This window comes from Panulirus ornatus, chromosome 43 (assembly GCF_036320965.1).
Source record: "Panulirus ornatus isolate Po-2019 chromosome 43, ASM3632096v1, whole genome shotgun sequence".
NCBI lineage: Eukaryota > Metazoa > Arthropoda > Malacostraca > Decapoda > Palinuridae > Panulirus > Panulirus ornatus.
This window is the reverse complement of record NC_092266.1, coordinates 25,093,544-25,112,139: the sequence shown is the minus strand read 5'-3', so window position 1 is coordinate 25,112,139 and position 18,596 is coordinate 25,093,544. Positions and strand designations below refer to the sequence as shown.

The window sequence follows — 18,596 nt, the reverse complement described above, 5'->3', positions numbered from 1 at the left end:
TGTGTGTGTGTGTGTAATGACTGCTACAAGAAAGGGCTTGAGAATGCTGGTGGGGTTGAGGGGCTGCTACAGGCAAGTGCTTAGGAACTTTGGTGTGTGTGTGTGTGTGTGTGTGTGTGTGTGTGTGTGTGTGTGTGTAATAACTGCTACAATAAAGGGCTTGAGAATGCTGGTGACTGTGATGGAGTGATTGTTAAAGTACGATAATTTGTCACCGCTGATACGACATCGGTTCTTTATCGCTATGAACAGCTTTATCAATGCTCAATTTTCTTTGCAGAATGTACAGATAAAATATTATATTTTCATATACGAACTTTTTAAGTGTTTTAAAGTGTTAAGCTAAAGAAAAAGAAAAATATAAAGTTAGTGCTCACTATGAAAAGTGAGAGGAGTGATTGTGACGTCTGCAACACGTGAATAGTGACTTTCTGATAATGATAAGATGGAGAGTGACTATGACCCCTTGGTGAGGACCTTGCCTCCTGCCGGCGAGCCTGACGACCTGGTGCCGTGGTGTGCCGACGGTGACCACGGCAGGTGCAAGGCATTCCTGGCCCACGTCATCAGCGTGGATGACGACGAGGAGGACGAGGATAGCGGCGAGGAGGGACCAGACGGCAGGGACCCCCAACCTCTTGGGGAGCGTCCCACTCTCTTCATCACAGAAAACGGGATCGGCGCCGCTGACCCGTTCGAAGGACAGACGGAACTATCTTTCGCCAACCGCCCCCTTGGGTTGTGTGGAGGCGAATATTTTGACCCCGACCTGGTGAATGAAGACGGTGTGAGGAGTGTGGTGGTATCTGGGCTGTGTGGCGAGGCCGGGAGTAACCATGACATAACCGATAGTGACGTTGACGCCGACACGCTGAGCGTATCCCCCGTGGAAGACGACCAGTGCTACACCCTCAGAGGTAACCTGACGCTGGTGAGCTCGGAACGTGGAGAGAGTCTGACACATCCATCGTCAGCCAACGAGGCTTATGAGTCTCCCCGGGCTTGGGCTCTGTCGGCCGGACCGTGCCAGGGCACGGCCGCCGGACGCTCCGCTGGAGGAGATGAAGTAAGACGAAAGGTTGACTTTATGGGTCACGACACTTTGGATGCCCACGACAGGTGCGTGACCCGCGATGTCGCCGAAGCCCCCTGGTTTATCTCGAAGGCCTTTTCTGCGGTGAAAAGCTCTGACGAGGTTAGCTATAGCGTGGAGACGGGCGCCCAGGACTCCTTCCCCGTCTGCCTGGCGGAACCCGACCCGAGATCACCATCCTCAGGAAGTCCCTGGAGAGGAGGGTCTTGCGATCTAGAAGAGGACGATGAGAGAACCGGAGGTCTTGACGATGTGGGTCGCAGTTGCCTCGTCAGCATCCCCTTTATGGAGGCCACGACTTTCCGAGAAGCCGCTGACGTGGTCCTCGAAGGCCTCGGAGCAAGGGACACCCCGGAGGAGGCGACGCCACAGGGAATGATACAGCAGGAGCCTGGCCGTGTCCCTAGCTCATCATCAGTCACAACGACTGACACTGTTATGACGCCTGAAGGAGAGGAGATCGTAATTGAGTTAGAATTAGCAGAGCTCGAGGCTGCAGTAGATTCGCTGGGTGTAAAGGAGGACGAGACGCGTGAGGACGAAGTGGAGGATGACTTGAATAAAGAGACCGCAAGAGAAAACGATGAGGTCAGCAGTGCGCTTGAGGAGGGACGACAAATTGATGCAACGGTAGATAGCAGGGAAGATTATGAGGAAGGTGAAGACAGCAGTGAGGTCCAAGACAAGGAAGGTGCAGACGGGAGTGAGGCTCAAGATCAGGAAGGTGAAGACAGCAGTGAAGTCCAAGACCTGAAAGATGAGGACAGCAGTGAGCTCAAAGACCAGGAAGGTGAGGACAGCAGTGAAGTCCAAGACCAGGAAGGTGAGGACAGCAGTGAATTCCAAGACCTGAAAGGTGAGGACAGCAGTGAAGTCCAAGACCAGGAAGGTGAACACAGCAGTGAAGTCCAAGACCTGAAAGGTGAGGACAGGAGTGAACTCAAAGACCAGGAAGGTGAGGATAGTAGTGAAGTCCAAGACCAAGGTGAAGACAGCAGTGAAGTCCAAGACCTGAAAGGTGAGGACAGCAGTGAAGTCCAAGGCCAGGAAGGTGAAGACAGCAGTGAAGTCCAAGACCTGAAAGGTGAGGACAGGAGTGAGCTCAAAGACCAGGAAGGTGAGGACATAAGTGAAGTCCAAGACCAGAACGTTGAGGACAGCAGTGAGCTCAAAGACCAGGAAGGTGAGGACAGCAGTGAAGTCCAAGACCAGGAAGGTGAAGACAGCAGTGAGGTCCAAGACCTGAAAGTTGAAGACAGCAGTGAAGTCCAAGTCCAGAAAGATGAGGACAGCAGTGAAGTCCAAGACCAGGAAGGTGAGGACAGCAGTGAGCTCAAAGACCAGGAAGGTGAGGACATAAGTGAAGTCCAAGACCAGGAAGGTGAGGACAACACTGAGGTCCAAGACCAGGAAGGTGAGGAAAGCAGTGAAGTCCAAGACCAGGAAGGTGAGGACAATGCTGTGGTCCAAGACCAGGAGGGTGAGGAAAGCAGTGAAGTCCAAGACCAGGAAGGTGAGGACAGCAGTGAGGTCCAAGACCAGGAAGGTGAGGACAGCAGTGAGGTCCAAGACCAGGAAGGTAAAGACAACACTGAAGTCCAAGACCAGGAAGATGAGGACAATGCTGAGGTCCAAGACCAGGAAGGTGAGGACAGCAGTGAGGTCCAAGACCAGGAAGGTGAGGACAGCAGTGAGGTCCAAGACCAGGAAGGTGAGGACAGCAGTGAGGTCCAAGACCAGGAAGGTGAGGACAGCAGTGAGGTCCAAGACCAGGAAGGTGAGGACAGCAGTGAGGTCCAAGACCAGGAAGGTGAGGACAGCAGTGAAGTCCAAGACCAGGAAGGTGAGGATAACGCTGAGGTCCAAGACCAGGAAGGAGAGGACAGCAGTGAAGTCCAAGACCAGGAAGGTGAGGATAACGCTGAGGTCCAAGACCAGGAAGGTGAGGACAGCAGTGAAGTCCAAGACCAGGAAGGTGAGGACAGCAGTGAAGTCCAAGACCAGGAAGGTGAGGACAGCAGTGAAGTCCAAGACCAGGAAGGTGAGGATAACGCTGAGGTCCAAGACCAGGAAGGTGAGGACAGCAGTGAAGTCCAAGACCAGGAAGGTGAGGACAGCAGTGAAGTCCAAGACCAGGAAGGTGAGGAAAACGCTGAGGTCCAAGACCAGGAAGGAGAGGACAGCAGACCAGACCAGGCATGTGTGAGGAGCGACGAGGAAGACGTCGAAGCAACGAGGGAAAGAAATGAACCTCTAGAAATTGAGAACGAGGAGGGAATGAATGAAGGAACACGGAAAGAACTGAATGAACCAGTAGACGACAGTGTGAATGGGGAAGGTGAGGTAGAGGTTTTGAAAATGAACGTTGAAGATGAGTCGGGTACAGATTGTACAGTGTACACGACAGACGTCTTCCTCTGTACGAAATTAAGCTCTGAAGTTACTGATGGTGTTACCCTGGAAGAGGAAGGGCTGCTCTCATGGGACACTGTACAAGAGGGGAAAGAAGAGGTAAAGGAAGTTGGAGTGTGTACTGAAGCGAGCGGTAATGATACAGAAGACACCACCGTCTGCGTTCAGAGAGACGTGAAGGCCAGGGAGAATGTTTTCACGTCCTGTGTGAGGCGACGGTGCCTGTGGGGTAGTTCTGGTAACGACACGTATTTCTGTAACGGTTCTGATAACGATGGCTCAGAACCCGCCGGAGGTGTTGGCACCCCTGATGACAATAGCCCAAGTCAGGACAGGATGGAGTGTCACTATGACGATAATGACGCCCTCTCAGGCCCAACGTCCGGTCAATCTATTTGTTGTATTCTGGGTGGCGTGTTCAGTGAGTGTTCGGACACGACGGGTCGTACTGTTGGGGAGCCAGAAAAAGGTTTAGAGAGTGAAGACAACGGTAGCGTAGGTCGAGACGGTCAGAGCGAAAATGGCCAGGGCACCTTGCCACAGGAAGGGACGGAAAGGGCGGGTGCAGGAGCCCTGAGTGACTTAATAGTGGAGGATGAGTCTAGTTTTTACGCAGTAGTGACCGAGGCCAGTGGTCGTGGGCGAGGTGCCAGTCCTCTACCAGAGTGCCGTGACGAGGGGCGTTTCGTCGGCTCTCCCTCACAGTGCAGCAGCGTTAAGGAGCGCGAGACTGTCGCTCTTAGAATTAAGAAGAACCTGAAAGTGGCCGAGATCATCTGGGAAGAGGTGCCATCCGAAAATGTAGTGAACGGACTAGAACTTGAATCTGTTAGTCTCAATAACGTCGAGTTCAGAGAAAGCGGAGGTAAAGTGGAGGTAACGTTCAGAGACGCTGGTGGTGTGAACCAAGAGGAGGAGAATTCCGTTCTTCTACAGATAGAAACGCTCAAGGATCAGACTGAATTTATTCAGTGTTCTACCAGTGACGAAGACCAGGTCGATGTAGCTCAGTTCCTGGAGGTGGACCTTGATCTATCTCCGGCACCTGGAGACGGGGGTCAAGCAGCTGTCGAGACACAGGACTCTTTACTTTTTGTGTTTGATCCTGTTTGCGTAAAAGACACCGAGGAATTACCTGTCAGCGGGTTCAGCTGTGATGGAACTGACGTTCTGAAGGTGAATGAAGTCGATATTGGGAACGGTTGTGAGGCTCCCGATCTTCCAGAAATTGAGTTTTGTGCTTCCGATTCCGTTGAGCAGACAGTTTCCTTCAATAACACCGAAGAGGATCTTGGTGTGTGCTGTTCAGAAGAGAAGGAAAGTACCAACGAGGACCTTAATGAAGTGAGAGAGCCAGACGTCCAAGTGAACGTCGTTGAGGAATCTGATCCCTCCGCTGACCAGTCAGAGGCGTCTTTGGATTATAGAGGAAGTGAAGAGGAGGATCAGAGCCTTAAGTGGGCTGGAGGAAGTAAGGATAGTAGTGACCTGACAGTAAGTGAAGTCAGCGGACAAGTGGACGTGGACGACGGCCCAGGTAGTGATCACTGCGAAGATAGCGAGGTCCGAGACGAGAGTGAGACCTCCTTGGGTTCGTCCGTGGTTGGTGCCGAGACTTGCCTTGCTGACGGGAGTGAGGTGAGGCACACTAGTCACACCGGAGGCGCAAGTGGTGGCGAGGAACACGACGATGGGGATCACGAGGAGGTAACGACGTCGGCGGATGGAAGCGAGGGCAACGTGTCGAGGGACGATAGCTGCGATGGTCCGACTGCAGCGGTCGAGAACTTAGGCATAGATGAGGTTGCTTTGCCCATGACTGTCTTCAGTGGTCTCCTCTCCATACCCGAAGAGGAAGTGGAGTACAACAGCGACGTCGCCGAAGAACCAGTTGAGAACGTTGCTGCTGGTGTAGCTGTAGGTGTTAATGATGGTGAGCTGCAAAGTGCTGGTGACGAAGCCGATGCAGAGCGTGACGAAAGAGCTGGTGAACAAAGTGATGACGTAACCGGAGAGCCAAGTGGTGACGCAGCTGAAGAAAAGAGTGATGATGTGATTGAAGGAGGGGATGATGACGTGACTGGAGGACAAGGTCATCACATTCATGAAGACCAGATTGCGGATCTAACAGGTGAGGGAAGCGGTGAGGTAGTTCTGGGCGAAAGTAGCGGAGGCGAGGGTAAAAGCGAGAGTGATGGTTTAGCTGAAGAACAAAGTCGTGAAATTAGTGAAGTTCATGATGAAGACAGAGGTGAACATGATGGTCATGAACAGAGTGGTGACGTAGCTGAGCTCGATGATGACGTAGATAAAGAACAAAGTGTCAGTGTCATTGAAGAACAAAGTGGTGACGTTGTTGAAGAACCAAGTTACGACGTAGATGGTGTAGTATTGGAAGAAAGTAAGGGCGAGATAACTGAAGAAAAGTTTGGTGACCTGGCTGAAGAACAGAGTGGTGGCCCACCCGAAGAACAGAGTGGTGGCCCACCCGAAGAACAGAGGGGTGACCCACCCGAAGAACAGAGGGGTGAGCCGACTCCGGATCACAGTGGTGAACCAGCTGAAGAGGAAATTATTAACCAGAGTGGAGACAAAAGTGATGATGTGACTGAAGAACAGAGTGGTGACGTAGTTGAAGAACAGGCAACTGACAAAGCTGAAAAGTGCACCAGTGACCTGGCTGAAGAAGAGACCTGTGATACGGGTGAAGAACAGACTAGTGATTTAACCGAAGAAAATACTTGTGACGTTGCCGAAGAACAGATCCGCGATCTGGCTATAGATCAGACCTCTGACCTTGCTGAAGAACAGACCTGTGATGTGGGTGTAGATCAGACCTATTACCTTGCAGAACAGACCTGTGATCTGGTTGTAGAACAGACCAGTGACCTTGCCGAAGAACATTCCTGTGATTTGGTTGCTGAGCAGACCTGTGACCTTACTGAAGAAGACAGTGGTGAACTTGCTGAGGAACAGAGTAGTGAGCTTGTTGTGGAAGAGGGAGGTGATTTGGCTCAAGAAAAGAGCGTTGAGGAAGCTGGACAACAGTGTGGTGAGGAAGTTGGAAAACAGATCAGTAACCTCACTGAAGAACACGGTGGTGACTTGACTGAAGAATTAAATGGTGTTATAGCTGAGGAAGAGAGTGGTGGCGTCCCTGAGGAACAGGGTGCTTTCAGTGAGGAGAAAGACATTGACTTGGAAGACCAGAGTGAAGTTGTCGTTCCAAAGGGAAGCGGTGCCGCTCAAGAAACTCGAAGTATCTTAGTCAGCAAGATCGATCGAGGTGCTGCTTGCGAAGAACGAAGTGTCGAGGGAGAGGAAGGCGACAAGGCAGCCAAGTGCGACATGAGTGTGAGCAGTAATCGCGACTCCGGCACGAGTTACCTGAGCGAGGGGGAGGACGTGAGCGACGACGACACCTTGGTGGGACGCAACAGCGATGGTGACGGCAGCAACAGCAGCAGCGGCGGTAGCGGTAGGAGCAGCTGCAAGGGCTTCTTGAAGTCCCACAGGAGGGACGACAGCGGCGTCGAGTTGGGCTCCTGCCATCACGAACACTACCATCACCACCAGAACCATGACCATACTTGTCGCCACTCTGACCTCGACGAGTTAGGGATCATGTTCTCTGGCGGGATGAAGCATGGTCGTGGGGACGAGTGCCACGGTGGACACAGTGACTCTGAGGCGAGGCGAAGCCAGGAGCACCTGAGGGAGAGGGAACAGGATGATAACATAAGTGTGCAGAGCGAGGTGTTTCGCCGAGCCTCCGAGGGGGGTAACGAGGTAGAGGGTGAGGAGGATGGAGAGTCCTCCGGCAGGAGGTTCAAGAGAAGCCGCAGCCACCAGTTCAGGGTTGGCAGGCGGTTCAGCGGACAGAAGATGGTCAAGAAAATGAAGAAGGCGGTTCATTTCGGCCGCAAGGCCGAAGACGAACCGGATACGGAAGTGCACCACACTAAGATCCAGCACCTCGCGCAGGAGAAAAGGTAAGCAATCCTATTATATTTTTGTTGTGAGCTGGTCTGGAATGGCCTTCCAGCCACGAGGTGAAGGATGGATTGTCGTGAATGGTATGCATGTGGATTTCTCATACACTTAAGCAGAAGTGGTGGGGTTGCTTTATAGTGGTGTGGTCCCTGATTATTAGAAAATCCTTCCATAATGACACAACACTGACTGGAATACTTTAGAATTAAACGCCATTCGATAGCAAAGGTGCCTTAGATTCACAGTAGGAGACACAGATGTGATAATGTTTCTTAAATTGTTCAGCCGCCTCTGTGTGATTATCAGAAACATTATGAACGAACTATTGGTAGGATATTTTGAAAACAGTGAACACATTCAAAGTGAACCCGATCAGAATGGCTGCAGTGGGTGCATGGCCCTGTAGATCGCGGCCCCCAGACAGCCTGGTTGATCGGAGGCACAACAGGAAAGAGAAGCCTTCATGGTTTGCTCTTAAGAAAAATATAGCTTAAAAAGTAAGTTTTGTAATTGTTAGATGGGGACATGAACAGACCTTCGGTCGTGAACGCCTTTTATAGACACCCTTCCAGCACACCTGTTGTGGTAGTGTAGGACAATACACATTATCAGTAGATGTACGACTGACAGTACACGACGGATGACGGCTGTGAATATGAGGTGATACAGACAGCCGTAGACAGTATTTAGTTGGAGTCAGTGACATTCCGTAGGCGTGGACAGTTAACGGCAGTGTAGCCCTTGGCAGTATAGGCAGCTGGTCGCACACCTTACAGCCGAGGGCATTTGGTAGAAGCCAGTACCACTGTTTGTGTTCGAGGCACCACCGGAGTGTCATCATGGGGGAGGCACCGCACCACGCAACCATTCCTGGAAGTTGTGATTAATCACCATAACAAGACTCCCCCGCACACCCTCCTCACAGCGATGGAGAGATGGGGGCAGGGAGGGTAGAGTGGTGGGGCAGAGGGAATTGAGTGTTGGGGGTTGGAGTGGAGTAATGATACGGCAGAGAGGGTGGTGTAGTGGTGAGGCAGAGCTGGTTGAGTAGTAGGGCACGGAGGGTGAGGCCGCTGAGGTAATAGGGGTCGTGTTAGGACAAAGGTTGAGTATTAGAGGCAGAGAGAGAGGATGGAGCGGTGGAGTCGGGGAGAGTGTGGTGGAATGGTGCGCAGGATGTGAAGTGGTAGAATGGAATGTTTAGGACACACGAGAGTAAAGTAGGGGAAAAAATGTTCGTGGCGGTGGCTTAGACATGGATTGTTGTAGCGGAGGATGTAGATTTTGGAACAGTGAGGATGGAGTTGAAAGCACAGAGAGTGAAGTGGTGTCGGGCCTTGAGTGGTGGTGGGAGTGAAGTTGCGATTATGGGGAGAGAAGTTGGAGTATTAGGTCGGTGTGTGGAATGATAGGACAGGGGCACAATATGTAGAGTGATGGGAGCAGAGAGTGCGCATGTTGAGGATAGAGAAGATGGAAGAGAGTAGGGAAATAAGATGAAGTTCTGTAGCATAAAGAGGATGGGGTGACTGTGTTCACAGAAGGTGGAGTGGCGGGGAGTACAGTTTATCAACCAGTGGTTTGGATTGTAGAGAGATGGTATAAGGAGAGTAGTGGAGTGACCTTTCGACGTTCGAGAAGAGCGAGTGAGAGGAAACCCCAGGTAGTGGTAGACCGGAAGGAGCCGCTCCACCTCGACGGCTCATTGTGACGGCGTTGACACGCTACCGCCAGCGGCCTCCGGAGGAGAACACCTCCCGTTGTGAGGTGAGCTGTGTTTGGTGCTAGTGGTTCACCTCCAGTGTGTTTACCCGTGTGGTCGCTCACCCTCGCGGCGGTATAGCTGATGAGTCGATCATCAGCCGGCCACGTGTTTGCTTGTACGGACGGAGTCACATTGCGTGGAGAAGCCGCAACGTGAAGACTCCTGATGTACGTGCCAGAGCTAAATGAGGGCGTAGCGTCATCCACTGAATGGTTAATATAAAGAGGGAAAGCCGAAGTGAAGTACTAGGATATCAGACTCCGATGCCTCAGTGAGTGTGGTGTCGGAGTATGATTTTCATGCCCTCCACTGTAAGCTTCCATCCCGCACTCTATTATTTCGTATTGTCCATCTGTTTGGCTATTTTTTCACGTTAATTGTCAGTGAGTTCACTTCACATTGTCTCCTTCAGCAGTGGTGTCCATCAGGGTTCCGTTCTGTTACTTACGTTCTTTCTCTTTTCTTTATCAGTGATTTAATTTCTTAAGGAAATATCAGTAATCGTCTTACACCAGTGACTAACGCTTCCATCTTCTCTTGTTCGAACTGCGTCTCGCCTCGCCTCAACTACCATCACAAAGTCCGATTTAGACAGGATTTCCCAGTATGCCTGACGTAATGCACCCAGTTAAGACGAACGCCTCTTAAACTAAGTCTTTTCCCACTACCTTTTCTGAAACTCCCCGCAACTTTACCATCTCCTGATGGCTCTAAGATTCCACCACTCATCACACACAAAGAAAGAAAGAAACGTAGTTGAGATCACCGTATCATATAATCCATCTTGGAAACCCCACATTACACAAATAGCTGAGACTGTTTCTAAGAAACTTGGAGTCCTCTTCCAAAGCCGGGATGTCTTCCCACCAGAACCGGTGATGTGATTTTAAGGAAGATTGATTCTCCCTCTGTTTGGACTTTGGACTTCTCTGCGGGTGGGGGGGGGGTGTCTTAGCTCTACATATATAGTCGACCCCAAAGCAGTACGACGTATCATTTCCAGAAGCATCAGCAGCACACGGCAGCAAAGTCAGGCTGGTTATTTTGAAGAGAGACGATGATTACCCTCATCATAAGCTTACACCAGCTATGGATCAAAAAAAAAAAAAGGCAAGACATGTATATCACAAGAATCGAACGTTGTTTATGAATTCAAATGTCAACAGGGAGACTGTGAGCCGGTTACCGACGTGATCTTACGTGGGAAGCACAACCTCAGCAGTGTCCAGAAGACTTACCTTACACTTACAAGAAGGGCCCCATCAAACTACATGGTCACCTAGAAGCGTAACACTACCCCCACACGAGAGACATTGAGCAATGTACAACGCCGGGAACAACTCGCAGGACACCTGCGCATCGCTGAAGCACCGGTTGTAAAAGCAACCGAGAGTCAACACTGAGAACACTGCCAAACACAAGGGTACTACAAATACATGTCCCAGCGCTCCGTAACAGCCAGTAAGCACGCTTTTCTAGACGCGCGGCCGCCTACGGATATTACCCAGCCTTACCCTGCCTGCCACCGGCAGTGATTCTCACCTGCTCCACTGACCTCTCCGCACGCTTCTGATGATGATTTGATGGATTCGAAGGGAAACGTCGAGATAGCGAACACATCCTCCCCAGCCATGTAAAAATAGATGCTAGACAACTTAGAAAAAAATTAGAGAATGTGATAAAAACCCAGTTACCTGGTCATATATATATATATATATATATATATATATATATATATATATATATATATATATTTATATATATATGTATGTATGTATGTATATATATTACAATTAGTTTGTGAATGTGTTTGCGTGTTTTGCACTCATGGGACCTTATCTCTTGAACTTTCCTATCATATAGCTTCTTACACTGGACTGGCACAGTTTCCTATTATTTCTAAGAGGCGTGTGAGGTGTACATGGCGTCAGGGAGAGGAGGAATGTCGGCTGTGTGTGTGTAGTATGGTCCCATGTTATGTCCTTTGTTGATAGTCTTGCCCACCGTATTGCCCTTCTGTCTTTGTCAGTATTGCCCTTTCCTCACAGGCACGTGTTGCCTCCCCTTCTCTTCTGTCTTGTGCCAGTATTACAAACATAAGCAGTGTTCAATCTCTTTCTATTAGTTTCGTTGCCTGTATGTGATCATTGCTCATATGCTTTTCTTTAACATTGCTCGATTTTTTCTTTTCTTTTTATAAACATACGTAAAGATTTTGCCTCGTGTGTCTTGATTACGTTCGAGACAAATGGTTATTCTATGCAGGATGTTTGTCATGCTGATGTCAATTTTATGGAGATGCGTTGTCCTTTAATGTTGATGTTGTGGTTTTAAATGCAAACAGACGTGTATTTGATTACTGTTTTTGCGACGCGGGAGAATAGAGGTTTTGCACTCGCGTTGCTCCGCTTCTTAATATTGTGTATGTGTGTGTATGTACACCAGATCTTGTACACACACATACACACACACACACCAGAGCAATCTAAGCCAGGCGCCCATTTATCGATCAGACCCGAGTGGAGGATGCACACCTGGGTTGGATGTGGGACCGACTACTGCTCCCAGCATTCGAACCAATGCGGATATTGGAACGTTTTTTATTATAATTTCTTTGATAACTACACTCTATGTAGCATTATACAAAGAAAACGAGGGTTCAGTTACCTTGGTGTATCCCGTGTGTTTTTCGTTGTTTTCTACCCCCGGCTTAAAGTTGAGGAGGAGCGGAAGTGATCTATTCTTGTGTTTTATGTCGACGTCAGCAATCTCCACTTTGTGTTCCGCTGGCTTCATACGGAGCAGATCTTATATATATATATATATATGTATATATATATATATATATATATATATATATATATATATATATATATATATATATATAGAGAGAGAGAGAGAGAGAGAGAGAGAGAGAGAGAGAGAGAGAGAGAGAGAGAGAGAGAGCTGGCTCACCCTTCTTACGTTTATTACGCGAGAGGAAAGCGATACGGGAACACAATTCATGGTGTGTTGGGTTGTTGAACTTGACCATCACCAACACCCAGCATATGCGGATTTCGGACCCCTCCCCCAAAGTAGGTTATGCGTTGCCCAGTTATTTTGCCGATCGTTTGAGGCGACGTGAGAACTGCACGATCGCATGATCATAGTGTGGTTCGTAGCAGCGTCGGGTTTTAGTGGTCTTTGTGTCGGTGTTTTATGGTCTTATAAGACTCCCGCCAGTAAGATTTTCTTGGTCCTGTCCGGATGTTTCTTACAGTATCCGTACACAGGAATATGTCCGCAAGTCGCTGATGTTTCCGGTCGTAGCCCCTCCTGAAAGACATACACACACAATGGTGATGTAAAGAAGAAAACAAGGTGTTGGAACTCCTTCCCCGGCTGTCTGTAGAGGGTTTCCGATACGTGTTTGTAGGTTCACACCCGCCCCGAACTGAGGGCACCAGCTGCTGCGTGATCATTCTTAAAGTGCACCCAAAGTCGATCGTGCCCATATACGTACTTTTGTGAGTATTTCCCTCAACAGATTCGCCAGTCTTGCGGCATGACGTTTGGGCGACTGAATGTGCTTCCATGTTCTCTCACGTGGCTCCCCCGACCTGTAGCGCTGTACTGTAAGAACATCTGATGCGATGTCAGAGGTAAGATAAAAGCGGGCGTGTCCATTGCGATGACTTCGTAGCCCGGAGCGACTTTCCAGTCCCAGTGGAGTCAACCAGATGAGCTCGGCGGTGCCCCCACGAGGGTCGGGTCAGGTCAGAGGCCAGACCATCACACCGACGCGGTCGATGGTTGTGTATTCCTTTGAAACACAAAGACTTGTTGTGTAAATAGATGTGGGGGGGAGGGTGGAAGGGTGAGGTCTGCTGGGAGTCACCCTAAGCTTGGTATGGTGGAGGTGGAAGGCTCTCGTCGTCTCCGTCTCCGCCGCCGCCGGGTCTGAGACCTCAATTAAAAGGTAATTATTTAATCAGCCACGCTACTGCTGGCGGCTGCCCGCGTCCCTGGCGGCCCCACCCCCCGTGCTGGTGGCATCCAGTTTGTTGATCAGATAACACGGATGACGTGCGTCGAGTTCCTGGTGTTGTACGGACGGAGGAGGTGTGGACACGATGGGTCTTGGACTCGTTTGCAGCAGCTTTCTTTCTTTCTTTCTGTCTATCTTTCTTTCTTTTTAAGACTGTTGATCTTCAGGTGTTGACACTTCACAGTCCCCTAAGAATCCCGCGTCCCAATAACTAGCTGTTCGCTGTAGTAAAGGTAATTATGAAGGCAGTCTTTCCTGCCAGCGTACACTCGCACGAGCACAGAAAACGCTTGGGAGATGCGACTCCACGAGTGTAAAACCTCTCCCCCTATACTGTGCAAAAAAGTAATTACAGGGAAGTAATTACTCGCAGTAATTTTGATCATGAAGGTAATCTTCACACACACACACACACACACACACACACACGTACGTTGCCCGTGACACAGCAGCGACTTGAGGAAGCCTTCACGACTGAAAAGATTCGCAGCTACCAAACTCAGGGCAGCCAGTCGCTTGGCAACTAGGAACAAATACGAAGAAAAATTGTCATCTTGAATTACTCGGATCATGTGCATGGTTTGCTCTCGTAATAAGCTCAAGTCACACGCGAACACCAAAAACATTTATAATCGAGTGAAAGAAGTCTTAATGTCCCTTTAGTTGGCTTTCCCTTGTCTGGTGTTTCTTTTTTTTTTTCCCCCGCGGTCGGCAGCCAGAATTTTAATCTGCCTCGTGTTTCCGAGGAGCTCTCATGATGAAGAGTTTTAACAGTTGAATTCTTCAGTTCCTCAAGGGAGGAACCAGCACCTCAATCCTTCAATAAGTGAGTGATTGGTTCGCTATCAGTGTCATCTTCATCGTGGCACCCCGTGCTTATCTTGTGAGCGGCAGCGGTTAAGGATTACAGGGGTCGAGAGGGGTCTTTGTGAGGTTCCCGTGGGTAGATGAGTATTGTATGACCTGTTCAACACATTTGGAACGTTACGTAAGGTTTACAGTCTTTCAAGCATGAAGTTTACCTGATAGATGAAAAAAAAGATGTGGATACACTCAGGATGACTCGTATTTCTTCTATTTTTGTGTGTGGGTGACAGTTCACATTGGACGGTGTCACTGTGGCTGTTTCCGACTGTGTCTTTGACCTCTCTCTCTCTCTCTCTCTCTCTCTCTCTCTCTCTCTCTCTCTCTCTCTCTCTCTCTCTCTCTGCCAGTAGGGAGCAGGTGACGAAGACGCCTCTAGTGTCTTATTCCGCTTACCCCTAGTGCTCGACGGCACGACCTAAAAGCACAGTGATGACGACCCTCGGGTATATGCAGCTGGTCTGGGCCTTTGACCTGAAGAAAGACAGGTTAATAATCCCTCGAGCGCAACGATACGCCCTTGGTATTATTGCCCTGGCCATCAAGGACTTTGACCCCTCTCATCTCAGGTCACAGACCTCAGATAGACCACCGTTCCCAAGGGATCGCACCGTCCAAGCTCAGGTGTTTTCCCTGTTTCCACGGCCGTGTGTACCCACCTCACCTCCGACACCTGAGTTTGTCATAAAAGAAACATTAAACTTGAATAAATCTTATACGTTTGCGACATGATGTATTACGTCCAACATTCTGTAATTCAAGAAGATGCTTACATTCCACTTGTTACTGTTGTCATAATTTTTCATACCATATGGACGATGGTCTTAGGTAGTACCGCTCGTGGCAGGCGTAGTACCACTGGTCGGGAACCACTGCGGTGTTGGAGGATAGACACATCTCTTAGTTCTGGTGGCGTTGGCGCGCCGCCGGTGGGGCCTGACGAACGGTGCCGATGGTAAACAAAAGAAGGTGATTGTGAGGTGAACTCCCCCATAACAAGTCTCGACTTCCTCCCTTTGCACCGCTGCTTCCCGACCAGTGAATGAACTCTTCTTCAGCCCGATGGCGCGTTCCGGGAAGAGCAGAAGAATAGGGACCTCGCGCTTGGTGGGAAGGAGCCACGGCTGCTATTGTCTCGGGTATTCCTAACAACAACAACATTGAGTGATGGCGCCTCTGTATTTTCCGCACAGCTTCCTCGCTCGTTGTCTCCCACGACGGTTTAACTATAATAGGTGAAGTTTTTAAAGTCATGCTGCTGCCTTCCCTTCTTTCCTTACCCAGGCAGAGAGGTTCTATGGCTTTCAGTTTCGCACCTTTGGAAGAACACTTGTATTGGACTTTTGTTTAACTTTTGTGTATTAATAAGTTAGTTGATTGTACCTTAGTATTCTGTTTGCTTGCTTAAAGTAATCCTTCGTCATTGATCATGGTTAACAAGATCCTTATCATAGATAATAGATTGGATGGCTTTAGGAAACATGAGTTAGATTTGAGCCAAGGAAAAGAGAGAGTGAGAGAGTCATAAATGCGTCAGTTGTTTGGGGGGAATTAAAGGTCAGATGGATGCTGTATTAAGGGTTTAAACCCCATGAGGACCTCAACCAGACAAGGATGTGAAAGAGTTGAATCATGCATATATGTAGGCTAGGGAGGGATGTGAACCTTTTGAGAGGGTGAGAGTGTAGGATTTGAATCTGTTCAGGTATTTGACCATGTAAGGATGTGAGAGGAAGGGGTATATAAAATCCAGAAGTGTGATCCAGAATGTGATGAGTTCAGCATGAAGTGTGATTCAGTGTGTGATGTGCTTTGCTTTGAGGCGTGATCCAGTATGTGATGTGGTCATCTTGAGGTGTGTTCCAGTATGTGTTGGGTTCAGCTTGCGGTGTGAGCCAGTATGTGATGTGCTCTGCTTGAGGCCTGAGCCAGACTGGGATGCCACCAGTCGGGTGTGGAGGGTGTTTGCCGGTAGACAATAGGTAGAGCCGCTATTGCTGGTGGTCACCTCGGGCGTCAACACTACAATGCTCCCGGAAGATGTTGTGTCCGGCTCCGTATCTACCGCTCGTTGAAATCCCAGTCAGGTGTGGTGTGTTGTGTGGCGGGTCGCGGCCACACCTGAGGAGGCCAAGATCTGCCGGGGGGTGTGTGGCGCCCGTCCTCCTCCCCCTCCACCCCTTGCGCCGCCGACACGTGCCACGCCCATTGAGCACCCTCACAACTAGCCTCAAGGGATCGGTCGCTTTTACGTTGTGTATCACTCAAAACCCCCCAGGCCCGTTGCCACGTCAGTAACAAACAAGAGTTGTTTATGGAGGCCGGGAAGAGAGCGTTATAGTCGTGTGTTGAAGCATCGTATCAGAGGAATGCAACACAGATAGAATCACCCCCACCCCTCGGACGAAGCGATGACAGCAGGACGTGTGTGTGTGTGTCTCCTGGATTAGAGACGTAATGCAGAGAGAGAGAGAGAGAGAGAGAGAGAGAGAGAGAGAGAGAGAGAGAGAGAGAGAGAGAGAGAGAGAGAATGGCGTACCTACTGTACTTTCGAGCTGCGTTGCCATGATTGTTGTATCCAGCGGTAACCAGTTTGACATGTGTACTGGGGGAAGAGGAGGAGGAGGAGCGCCTGGCTGGTACAGGGAGGCGGAAGTCGTGAGGGCACGCAGCAGCATCCCGCAGCTGGCCGAAAGCATTAGCCACCTCCCACGGCTTCGTCCGTCGTGGGCCGGAGAGGGAATCACATTTGCCATTTCCGATGTCACTTGTTGCTCCTCAGTCCTGCGCAGGCTAGGCTGATGTCGCCTTTCGTCCTACCCAGGCTCGGCTGACGTCAAGTGTCGTCGGTCTGTCCTGGCTCGGCTGACGTCATCAACTGTCGCTCTAACCAGGCTCGTCTGACGTCAACTGTCGCACTAATCAGATACAGCAGACGTCAGCGTTCGCGTTACTAGGGCTCGGTAGAGGACGCTCCCTGCTGACAGGATTAGTACATTTCTGATGAAGGAAATACCATGATGATGGTACCATATCATTGTTGTGAAATTCACGACCCAGGGCATGTTTTCATCACACACACACACACACACACACACTGTTCAAGAGTTGGGACCCCAAGAATATAAAGCTCTTTTTCCGTAGAGTTCAAACGGGTAATTATGCTTTATCATTATTCCTCGATTCTTGGAAGACTGATTTTAGCTATGTCAGGTTCCTTTGTTAGCTTCGATTGTTATCATGTTTGATCTGTTTGTTTGTGGTTGATTTCATGTTACTGTCGGCTTTGTAATTCGGGTGTGTATGATAATATTGTGTGTGTGTGTGTGTGTGTGTGTGTGTGTGTGTGTGTGTGTGTGTGTGTGTGTGTGTGTATTGCATGTTTTTGTGTGACTGTGTTGTGCGTGTCCCGTGGGAGGCGGCCTGGTGTAGTGTGGAGTAGAATTCATTTTCTTCGTCTTCTATCAAATAGTGACAGGGTAGGTTGGTATGATGTGGCGTGAGGTTACCACTGCGTTTGGTCATGCAGCATAGCGTGTGGGGTAGTCATGCCGCGGTGGACAGATGAAGCAGTGTTCCCAGGCAGGCCTGTCAGGCCCGTGGGAACACACAACCCCGTGACCACCAGTGTCAGGGGCAAGCCACTTTCCTCCACTCACGCTACCTTCCAAGCCATGCCGACCCGTCCTATCTCATGGTTCCTTCCCGATGTCTCTTTTCCCCTTTTTCTATATTTTTTTTTCAGTCGTTCGTAATACCTCTCTGGCCAGATGTTATCTCTCTGTGAAGTTCTTTTTTTTCTTTTTTTTTATTCACATCAGAAACTTGCATCATCGTGGTGTTTGTGATCGAATATGTATACTTTTCGAGAAATTGCTCGCGGCGTTGTCTTTCATGTTTTGTTGCTAATGTCTCCGCGGCTTGATGTCAGGATTTCTCTCTTGGTACTGCCGTTGACCTTTTCATTCTCCAGCCGCCCCTCAGAGGAGCCCATCTTGTGTCCGTCTCCCCCTTGCATGGTGATGGGGCAGCCCGCGAACCCAGGCTAGCAAGTGGGTACTGTGATAATGAAGACCATCATGTTCACCAGGAGCATCTAGGCGTTGTTGTCTGTTAGACCATAGGAGAAGCAGGATGTGGGCATTGTAGTGATCATGTGGATGGTTTTACGTAACATCCCATGGGACTTGTTGTGGGATGTAGTGATGCTGGGTATGCTGTAACACCCTGGGAGGTGGAGTCTGGTGAGGTTTGGTTTTGTCAATTTTAGGCTGCTGGGACTGTGGTTGGTGGGGTGGATGGTGACTTGGTAGGGATGGCGGTACTATAGAATTAGATGATGGTGACTGTGGGTGATTAGTGGCACTGTTAGGTTTGCAGAATGGTGACTGTGGTTGAGGGTGGCACTGTAAGGTTGGTAGGATGGTGACTGTGGTTGA

At 49.7% G+C, this 18,596-nt stretch overlaps 1 protein-coding gene across 5 annotated transcripts in view; it reads left to right on the top strand.

Moving 5' to 3' along the window:
* Positions 1-18,596, top strand: part of PDZ-GEF (PDZ domain-containing guanine nucleotide exchange factor) — a 467,784-nt gene that overhangs the window by 70,528 nt on the left and 378,660 nt on the right. For 4 of the 5 annotated variants that reach the window (XM_071687284.1, XM_071687280.1, XM_071687282.1 and 1 more), the window contains exon 2: positions 281-7,497. In XM_071687284.1, the coding sequence (XP_071543385.1) occupies positions 446-7,497 (7,052 nt within the window). In that variant the 5' untranslated portion in view covers positions 281-445. The remainder of the gene's footprint in view (positions 1-280; positions 7,498-18,596) is intronic. The other variant, XM_071687283.1, reaches the window with a different exon arrangement.